Source organism: Cyprinodon tularosa, unplaced genomic scaffold (genome assembly GCF_016077235.1).
Source record: "Cyprinodon tularosa strain WSP-4 unplaced genomic scaffold, ASM1607723v1 ctg103, whole genome shotgun sequence".
NCBI lineage: Eukaryota > Metazoa > Chordata > Actinopteri > Cyprinodontiformes > Cyprinodontidae > Cyprinodon > Cyprinodon tularosa.
The window spans coordinates 224,262-235,351 of NW_024037816.1; the positions used below are offsets into that span (position 1 = coordinate 224,262).

Consider the following 11,090-nt stretch of genomic DNA (forward strand, 5'->3'; position numbering starts at 1 on the left):
CCATATGTTGCCACCCCTAAAAAATTCCTGCCCCCCTCTTGCCACCCCATAAATATTTTTCTAGATCCGCCCCTGCTCTCAACATTAAAGTGCAGCTTTGAAAACAGCCTCACACCTGTAAGGGTGTAAAGTTATTTAAGTGAATGAAGTTGTGTTACCCAGAACTCTGAAATGAAGTGGTCTCATCAAAGGGCAGAGCGTTTGCGGCCCTGATCGGTTACTCTGCTTCAGGACCAGCACAATATGAAGACTTTTCTCATCTACTGATTCCCATTTGGATCCTGGGAATGCTGTCCCAGATTCTGAATCCTCTCCTGAATGAGTATTTGTTCTGCAGTCATAAAACCAGCAACGTTCAGCTCAGTCTGACCTCAGCTGTCAGCGCTCCTCCTCCTGCTCAGTCTTCTCACAGCTCATATCTCCAGGTTCTGCCTGTTTGTTCTGCTCATTGCTCTGGTTCTCCTGCTCATCTTCTGGTTCTCTCAGAGGGGCAGCAGGGTCTCTGACTACCCCCTCCATCTCCACCTCCAGTTCCTCCTCGGTCTCCTCCTCCACTCTACCAACAGTGTCTGGGATAATCTCGACTTCAATGTCCGAGGAGTCCTCGCTCTCCTTGAACCACACTGTCTTCTGGCCCTCCTTCCTGCGCTGCTTGGACATGATGGACCTCATGCTGTACTCGTCTCTGTCCCCCCAGCTCCTCCTGGCCGAGGGGCTCCACTTGGTGACGTGGTTGGTGTAGACGCCACAGGTGGAGCAGAGGCGGCTCCGTCTCTCCAGGGGGAGGATGCGGCTCCTGGGCTGGGGGAAGGTGCTGCGCCGGGGGATGATGTTGTTCCACCGCTTTCCGCCTCCTCCTCGACTTGGGTCGCTCTCATTCTGGAAGCCATCGTTGGTGAACTGTAGGGAGTCTCTGTGGCCGCTCCGAGGCTGATCGGACCGCAGACAGGGCCCCAGGCACTGAAGGAGGAGAGGCAAAATGATTTAGAAATAAAACCCACCTTTCTACAGCAGTATTTTTTTCCACTGAAAACTGCAGAAGGAAAAACGTCACAGAAAACATTCCTTCAGAGGCAGGAAAATTACTTTCCTTATTGGAAGTCATTGTTTTTTACAACTAAATTTTCTAGAGCCTTTGTGCTAAGGACTTTCAATCTGTTTCTGGGTTGATCTGAATATACTCCTAAACATCATTGTCCTCCTGATGACCCTTTTTTTTACTAATTAAAAAAGCTCAAGTAGAGGCTCTACCTATTTATGTTTGTGGTTGTACAATAGAAAAGGCTTTGACTGAAATTCTTCATAAAAACAATTTAATGTGTACATAGCACCTAATAGGTGTGATGACACTTTAACCACCACTCTTTGCTGCATTTCTAAAAACTGACCTTTGAATGTCTATTTTTTTTATCTCCTCACCATCTTCCTCAGTACCTGCACTGCAAAAACAATCTAAAGATGAGTAAAATTGTCTTAAATTAAGTGTATGTACCCTTAATTTGAGTAGGTAAATAAGATGATTTGCCAATGGAATTAGTCTTACTCTTTATATAAGAAAATTTGATAATATGCACTTGAAATGAGACAATGCAACTGTGTTTTCTTATTTTAAATGTAAATTGTCTTGTTCCATTGGCAAAATGTCTCTGTTATCTCCTCAATTAAAGAACAAATGCACTAATTTTTAGATTTCAGCTTTTTTTCAGTGTGTGGTAGCCTGGTAAACATTGGTTCCCATTCAGACCTGTTTATCACTGTCTCTGTCATTTCAAAGCTTGCCCCCCCCCCCATTACTATGAGTGTAGGTATTGGCCAGTTCATGCAGGGAGCTGTTCTCTTGCAGCCATTGTCTGACCTTAAATGATCAGCACACATTTGCCTTACTCTGATGTCATGAAATGCTGCTGCTTCAATAAAAAGCTGAATTTATTTTAGGGTTTTTCATGCATTAAAGGACCCAAATGTCCAGAGGTATTTTTGTTAAAGTGAATTAAATCACCAAACTCTAGGGTGCATCTAACACTGTATCACTGTAGGCTAAGAATCCAAACCCATACTGTTTGTTCTCAGACATTAATTACATGCATATTTGATAAATATCTTCTTTCCAGTAAAACACAGGAAGTGCATTTATTTTGATATTTTCAGCCAGGTGTGGCTGCAGTTAGCTTAGCAGTAAAAATGTTGAAAGTCAGTTTGTCTTTCCTTCAGGATCCAAAGTCTTTTATACACCATTCACTTGGAGATATATTAATTTGAACATTGTCAAAAAGCTACAGCTAAAATGAACAGATTGTTTTGATTATTAATATCCCATCATTATCCGTGGCTACGATTATCCATTTACATAAAACCTGCACAGCAGCTGCAGATTGTAGCTCACCTACCGGCTTCTTCATTTTACTTTTGATTATATGAAAAAAAAAAAATACTTAGAATTAAGTCTACAAACATGAAGAAAAAACCCACATTGTTTGTTTTTGAACAAAAATATCTATATTTCCTGATGTGCAATACTGTGCCAATTTTCTAAAGAACTTTATATTTTGCTTCCAGGTTGAGAACTCACTATGGAGAGAATAGGGGGGACTTAACGTTTTTGCACAGTGTTGTGTCTTTTGTAAAGTTCCCTTTACCAAAAAAGCTAACCTCGCAAATTTTCCTGAGGCCTGTGTTTTCCTTCCCCAAGCGGGAAACCAAGAAGCCAATCACGATGAGGGAGAGAACCAGGAGCGCTGCCATGATGAGGCCGAGCAGCGCCATGTCACCTGGCCGATAGCCGATGCTTGAAGGTGAGGGGATGGCCACAGCTGCAGTAGAGAACAGGTACATGATTCAGAATCACCCTACAGACAGAATTAGGGCTGCTAAATCATTTTTAGTACCGTATTTTCACGACCATAAGGTGCACCGTACTAAAAGGCGCACTCTCAGTTATGTGTCCCATTTCTGTATTTAACACACACATAAGGCGCACCGGACTATAGGGCGCGTTTTTTATATACCGGTACATGTCCTCTACTACCTTTAAATACCTCTACTGCGTATTTAAAAATACAGCGGGGGCAAAACTGAGTATGATTGGGCTTTATTCATGTATTTATTACAAACTATTAATCAAACCTGGGTGCTGGCCGTGAGACAGACACATCGCAGATGACACAGCGCTGTGATCACTCCTAAATTAACTTAAAATCCTGAAACCTGCCGACGGAATTTGTTCGCTTTTATTACCGGTATCCTGGTGCCTGCAGCTAAAATTATTTAGATGAAAAACACCTGCCAGCCGCCGCAGTGAACCTGGAGGCTACCCGGCCTAGAGGCTGCTGATGAAAGGATTTCTACTGTCGGTGCACCGCTGGTATGTGGGGGTCTGAGCGCCTCCGACAGAAATAGATAATCTGGATGAACTGACTGCAATTATGAAGTTTTCAGGTGGACTTTCTCACTTAAAAACATATTAAAACTACTTTATTACCACTGATCACAGCAAATATAGCTGCAAGATTTAGATTATTTAGATGAAAAAACACCTGCCAGCCGCCGCAGTGAAGAGGAGGAGACCCGCCCAGAGGCTGCTGTTGAATTAAGTTTTCAGGTAGAAAAATAAAAGGGAGCAAAACTGAGTATGATTGTGCTTTATTAATGTATTTATTACAAAGTATTAATCAAACCCATCAAAGTCATCATCCTCTGTTTCTGAATTAAACAGCTGCGCTAAATCAGACATGCCAATTTCACCTTCTTCGCTGTCAGAGTCACTTTCCGTGCAGCGCGGCTCCTCAGAAATAATGCCGGCTTTTGCGAAAGCTTGAACAACAGAGCCAGCAGACACGTTAGTCCAAGCATCTACAATCCATCCGCAAACGGTGGCGTAACTTGCCCGGCGCTGCCTTCCACTTATCCTGAAACTGTGGTCTCTGTCGGTCATCCATCGCTGCCTTACTTTGAACGGCCGCTTGTCGAGCGTTGGAAGTTCCTTTGTCAGACCTCCCGGGATAACGGCGAGCACAGCATCCATTTGATTCACCATGTTTTTCTCATCAGCTGTGAGATGGGCATGCATGGAGTCACAGATTAACTGCGATGGTGATGCGTGGAAAAAAACACCTGTTCTCCTCACATACACCTCCCTCAGCCACGCTTTCATCATCTCCTCATCCATCCAGCCTTTTTCATTTGCGCTAATATCATATGTCATCAGAGCGCTGTGTCTGTCTCGCTGTCAGCTCCCAGATCAGCTTCTCTGATTGGCTGATGCGGCGCGTCCAGCAGCAAAACTTCAATTTTTCCATCTGGAGCAGCAGCAGCGCGTTGGCGGTGCGTCAGATGCTTAAACGCTCCCGACGCAGCGCCTGCCTGCGGGACCTTTTGCTGCACCTATACGCGCGTCAACCATTGACTTTCTATGTAAACTCGCTGCTTCTGCTGCACCTGCTGGGTCCGGTTCACACCGATGTCGAGCGGTTGAACAGCGAGCACAGCGTTAATTTGTTTCCCCATGTTTTTCACATCAGCTGTGAGATGGGCACGCATGGAGTCACATATTAACAGCGATGGTGATGAGTGGAAAAAAACCACCTGGTCTCCTTACATTCAGCCACTCTTTCATCATCTCCTCAATGAGGTGGTCTCAAAAGTCGCAGTTACAACACATATAGGGCGCACCGCACCAAAGGGCGCACCGCACATTTTGAGGGAAAAAAAAGACGTTGAAGTGCGCCTTATAGTCGTGAAAATACGGTATATTTCAGTAAGAATTACATCAAATGGGAATGTTTGGAGTGAAAGTCTTACCAGGTATGACCTGAACAGAAAGTGCTGCAGACCCAAACTCTCCTGTGGTTGAATCCACAGCTCGGAGCTGAAGCCAGTAAAAAATGCACAAAGTGTCAAAAATTAAGCAAAAAAACTTTTGGTAATTACAAGCAGCTTCATCAGTCACCTGAAGGGCGAAGGATTCGGTCTTTACGACTCTCTTCAGGATCACAAAGCCATCAGGGGTTACATTGACGTAGCTGCTGTACTGAACCTCATACTTCACATCTGGGTTCACGCCCTGAAACAAATAAATTCACCAACTAAAGGGGTTCCTTTTGCAGAAGATATTTAGCAAAAAATTTACTGATCCAGATTAAGTAGAAGACAAGTCATGTCTTCTTTGCTGACATTTGGTCAAAAACTTATTGAATTATTTAGGCTTTCACAAAATGTTAGTGTTTTCACATTGTGTATTTTAATGAATAAAGTAAAATAATTAAGGATAAATACACTTCATTTAAGGAAATTTCACTTATTTCTAGATTGTTTTTCCAGTGTAAGAAGTAATCATGAGAGTCACTCACACTAGCAAAATCTTCGTCTCGTGCTCGGACCCTGAAGGGCCTGTTGCTGCTCCGATCTCGGAGTATCATACTTTCTGGGACGGAGTTGCTGTAGATAAATCCTTCATATCGCTCTTTCTCAAAGCGGGGCGGGTTCCTGCTCTTCTTCATCACATCAATGGTCACCTGTGTCACTGCAAACTGATCCCTGTTGGTCACCTGTGACGCCTGCAGGGATAAAGAGCATGTTCAAAACCAGAGCTTTCTGTTGTTTCATAAGTTAAAATAGTTATTGGAACACATTTTTTTTTCTACGTTACCAGAACTGTCAGAATGATCGGTCCAACGATATCTGCAACTTTCACCATTGTAATGTTTCCTGTGTCTTCATCAATTTGAAATATATTGCCTTCATTTCCTGAAGATCAGAGAAAATAATGTGAATAAAGAAAATACGAAGTTTTGATTTACACATCAATTCATTCCTAAATAAGACAGTAAGCTATTGAAACCTCTGCCTGTTTCTACAATGTCATAGAGCTAAGAATATATGTCTTACATGTGTATTTATAGAAAAAAATAAATAAATAAATAGACCCTGAGTTCTAGACTTTGACGAAAAAAAGAATAAATGGGCTAAAGGGAAACTTTAAACCAAGGGTTGATTTTGTTGGTCTTAATTAAAGTTAGTTTATTATACTTTACACAATAAACCAATAACTTTGGCCACATTATATATGCTATTTTCCTTCTTCAACTATAGATAGAGAAGGCTAATTTTGCATAGCCAGGTATTTAATGTATTTTTATGGATTTAGTGATTAGATATGTTTACTGAATTTGGTGAGAAGCTGATCAAGGCAAGAAAGCAAAAAAAAATCCTTTTGTATCTGCACTCATTCGGTACATTTTTCCTTAAAACTTTAAGAGTTAAGGTGAGAAATCTGAATTAATCTTTGATTAGCTTTAATAGAGTACATGCATAAGAAGTAAAATGTAACCCCATTGAGCAATTTGTGCAGCTCATATTTCAAAGCTATCAAATATATTTTATTAAGGGATAGAAAAACATTTTTCTAAACACCTCCAAAACAGCTTAAATACATTTTTTTTAATTTAGAAGCGCAGCTACCATATGTTTCTAGTGTGTATGTTTACATACATTATGCATAAAGTAAATGATAACGATATGATTTTATTTATTTTATGTAAAACTATTCTTCTTATAAAAATCCTTATAAATCTGAAGTAAATTTGATCAGGAATAAATGTTAGAATTTTTTCCTGGTATATGAAGACCTAAAAATGATGTAATATGATGCAAAGAAAAAATATGATTCAAAATATAGCAAAACAAAATAAATATTGAAAACAATTAGCCTCTTGCATCCAACCTCGTAAGATTCTGTAGCTGATTGGCTCACTGCGGTTCCTGTCTCCATCTCTAGCGAAAACTGGTCCAGGCTCCAGCACTAATGGGCCTTCCTGTGGGTCAAAATCAGTCCAGTTTACTTTACTGTCAGATAAACTAAACCACCATTAGATTCTCCTGAACAAACCATTAGGTTTCCTGTAAAGCATAACCATCTAAATGTTTTAACTCCTTAGAATAAACAAACTGTTTTTTTTTTGCTGTTGGCTTACAGGCTGTTATACAATGTTTAATGTGTGTATTAATAGCTGGATGGGGATGTGATCACAAACAAAAACCCTTTTGTTTGTGATCAAACAGTAATCAGTTATAAAACATTTAGAAAAAAACTGGGTTACATCAGCCTGTTTCCCCACCAGTAAAGTTTGGGTAATTCGATAGTTAAGATCAGATTGTCAGACTCTCTTGAACGCATCATACCTGCAGATTCAAATAACAGCAGTTGCATCATGATAGATATTTCCCACATTTTTAGTTCAGTGTTATCGTTCTGACCCAGTAAAACACAGACCCACTTCTGGTGTGGACATTTGCTGTGAAACTTGCCTCCTTCTCAGTGAGATTGACTTTCCCTCTGTATCCGCCGCTCACACAAATTTTGGCGATTCCCAAATTTGTCCTGAGACAAGGCTGGAACCATGGGGGCCTGTTGTCTACGTCCTTCACCTGCACCGTGATCATGGCCACAGAGGTAAAAAACGGCTCGTTGGAGGCCGAACCATTGAACGTGTCCTGGTGATGGAAGTTATATGTCAGGGAAAAAGAAAAGGAGCAATGAGTGGTGTTTAAAACCTTGTTTTGCACCTGCACATGCAGCACCAGAGAGATCTTCTGCACTACATCGTAGTCCAAGATGCTTCTAACCAGGATCTTTGGTGTGTTGATGTTCTCCAGACGGAAATATTTCTCCTGGGTTAGAAAACATAAAAAAGAAGTTTCAGTAAAATATCTATAATTAGATGAACTGACGAGTCTGATATGAAAAGAAACCATTTTAAAACTTTATCACACTTTCACATGACCTACTGGGAGGTGCTGTGGCCCTAAAAGCTTAACCTTTTGTTGAATCTCAAAGCTTCTAGCATTAAGTGACATTTTTGTGCCTACATTTACCGCATGATTATTCATCTCCTTTGATGCCCACTTCCAAATGAAAATAGCGAACACTAAGGCTGCTGCTACCATCACTATGCTAGCCTGACGTAGTCCGACTCAATTCTAGTCAGAACTTCCCCGACCTCAAACTTTGTGGGCGGGACTAAGTTCAGAATGGCACCCAGGCTACCACTATGCTTCACTATAGTGATAAACAGAATTGTTTTTTTTTTTTTTTGCTTCAGTTATGTGATATGGAATCATGGCAATGGGTTTTCATCAGATCAAACTGATATTTTAATTTGATAGGATCTTTCTGATGTTTTTGCAGCTTTCTGCAGACTGGATTCTGCTGTCTTTGGGAATTTCAGGAGGGACCTGACGTTTGTTTGGGGTTTATCAAAAGCGCCTTAAATAGTTGGAGGTTTGAATGTTAGGGTTCATTATGGACACTTTCACATCCAGAGATATGAGTGGAGTTAAATTTATTTTATTTTTTTTCATAAAACTGTCATCTTTACTAAAAAATCATTTGTGCAATATCCTAATAATTTAACCCATGCTGTAAAAAATATCTGATCAAAAAAAGACTGATTAGTCGTTAGGAAACAAATATCCTGTTTATGGTAAATGAAGGTATCTAGGCTGAGAGAAGTCTTACAGTTGCAGACTCTAATCTATAATAAAGTGGCTCTGAATCAACATCCGTTGCTTCTATCAGTCCCACGCTGGAGTTCACAGGAGTGAGCTGCAGGATGCAGAAACAAAATAGGTTAAATTAGAAGCATGAACAGGATTTTAGCAAAATGCTTAGAAAAAACTCTCTGTCTACCTCATTCACGTCCAACACGTAGTGGTTTTGAGCAAAGTTTGGAGGATTATCATTCACATCTTCTACCAGAACCTCAACAGATTCTTTCACCTGGAGGAGCGAGGGATAGTAAAGGTGATGTTAGCTTGAAGATTAAAGCACTTTATTTAATAAGAAAACTTTTTGTTTCTGGCTTTACTCACAGATGTTGAGCCAGACTTGCTGCATGTTACCCAAACCACCAGAGTTTTACTGGAAAGTGTCTGGGGAAGAGAAAATCTTTGTTACATATTCAGATAATTTTACATGAGCAAAACTATGCAGGGGTTTGCTGTGATGTTTTTGTAGACCTTCTAAAAACTTCCTTTCAATTTTTTATGCTTATTTTTAGTACAGTTTTGTTTTGTTGGCCAGTGAAGTCTCACCTGAAAATCATTCAGGCTCGAAAAAGGCCAAAAACTTAATAGTATGAATAAATGTTGACATTTGATAACTTTCAAAATAATTGATCTACTTTTTTTAAATTGCTCCATATTTTACATATTTAATCATAAACAGACATCATGGTACATCCACTGGCACAGCTTAAGCTAAGATTAACACATAGCTAACTTTGGTTAGAGTTATATAAACTACGGTATTACAGACTGTTTGTCTCATACGTGGATGTCCATTTTTTTTGTTTGTTATCACCAATTATTTCCTAAAATTACCTCATAATCCAGGCCTTTCTTCACCATCAATAGATTCCCTTTAATGTAAAACAAATCCTCTGGGTTCGATGAGATGCTCAGAGTCACATCGCTGACAGGAATGATTTTTACCACTCGGACGTCGACCGTGTTGTTTTCAGGGATTGTCACCGGGCCGGGAGGCACTGTGCAGACTGTGAGAGGGGGCAACAGAACCAGGATTCAGTTCAACAAATACAAAACAGACTTAACCCACTTAGACCTGCTCTGTCAGGAGGAATGGGCCAAAGTTCCAACCGTCAAAAGATTGTGTATCAGAAAATCTAAACAGTTTAAATGGACTAAAAAAACATTCCTCTCTCATTATTCTGACATTTAGGAGATTAAAGTATTTGCACTAATCCTAACTGACCCAAAACTGAAAAGTTTAGTGTGACTTAAAGTCAGACAGAGAGAAAAATGGTCCTTTGTATTTTCTGGTTTATCTGTTTAAAATGAATTTCATCGACAAACTGCATGAGTTATAAACCTATTTGGTATAAAGCTACATAGTTTTCAACAGTTTGAGTCACAATAAGAGTAGTGCATAATTTTCTAGGTCAGATGTTGATCTTCAGGACATAATAGCTGTATTTTATATAAAACTGTAACTGGAGTGTGTAACAAAAGTAATTTCCCTCTGGGATTATTTAAGTATTTCTGATTCTGTTTTTCTGACTCAGTCTCAATCAAAGGAAGACATTCCTTTGATTGAGACTGAGTCAGCATTTTTTGTTTTAGTTTGGATTCAGTTATCAATCAACCAGATTAAACTTGTATATCTGTCAGTAGAGAAATAATGTACAGCCTTGTGATTTTGTCAAAGTCATCAAAATTGATTTAGTTTACTCTTGGCAATCAGCCACCTTGGAATCAGGATGCAAATCACAACCATAGAGCCATCCAAGAGTTAAACTGACCTCATTAAAAACATGGAGTAAGTTTCATGTTTTTGTCTTTTCCAGACTTTATAAAAAAAAAGAAAAGAAAAAAAGGTTTAATCCCAGACATAAGGTGCGATTAAAGAGAAACTGAGAAGATTTTGAAAGTAGGCTCTATGCAGAAAAAAGAAGCAATAGAAGCTGCTACCTTGATCTAAACCCTTCACATCAATCTTTTTCTTCTTATTCTTCATCTTTTACTGGTTCTTTTATTCTGTTTTCTAAATAAAAGCCGTAATATCACACATTGGAATAAAAGGAAAACTTGCTTTGGTACTCCCCATCAGAGATTATTGCTTGAAACTGAATTTTAAGCTGTTAAAAGCCAAGGAGGACCGCTCCGTCCTGCATCAGACTAATCTAAGCAGTACTCACGTCTCTGAGCCCAACAAAGCGTAGAAAAGCAGAAGGCAACGATGCATCCGAGCAGAACATCCACAGGTTGTTTCTTGGATTTCAGTTCCATGTCCTGTTTCCAGAGGCAGCAGCGAATGAAGTCCAGCTGAGGATGAAGAGCCCGTGGTACCAGCTGGTACTCGGCCACATAATGCTCTGTCTGTGCTGCCCTGGAGAGTGGGAGTCGACTACAGTTGCGATGTTTGTGACTTCATCTTAGGGCCACATATCGCATTAGGGGCCTGCCAGCACCAGACTCACAGCCTCCCACTAAAAATACTTGCATCTACTTTAGCCTGGTCTTGTCATTCTGTTCTGATGACCCTGAAGCATTCTGGGAGGAGTCCAGGAGCAGAAAGT

General features: G+C 40.1%; 1 protein-coding gene across 2 annotated transcripts; it reads right to left on the reverse strand.

The window, feature by feature from the left end:
• cdhr5a (cadherin-related family member 5a) lies at window positions 1-10,987 on the reverse strand. Of its 2 annotated transcripts, none has more exons than XM_038280612.1 (14): window positions 10,710-10,987; window positions 9,376-9,548; window positions 8,866-8,925; window positions 8,684-8,773; window positions 8,513-8,599; window positions 7,561-7,665; window positions 7,303-7,422; window positions 6,719-6,809; window positions 5,645-5,742; window positions 5,346-5,552; window positions 4,946-5,059; window positions 4,798-4,864; window positions 2,650-2,810; window positions 1-960 (listed from the first exon to the last, which is right to left on the reverse strand). In XM_038280612.1, exons 1-14 carry the CDS (start codon window positions 10,798-10,800, stop codon window positions 379-381), a joined length of 2,046 nt encoding a protein of 681 aa, XP_038136540.1. In that variant the 5' UTR covers window positions 10,801-10,987; the 3' UTR covers window positions 1-378. The 2 variants fall into 2 exon arrangements, with proteins under 2 accessions (XP_038136540.1, XP_038136537.1); XM_038280609.1 differs by having other exon boundaries at window positions 7,303-7,488.
• Between the last annotated feature and the right edge of the window lie 103 nt (window positions 10,988-11,090).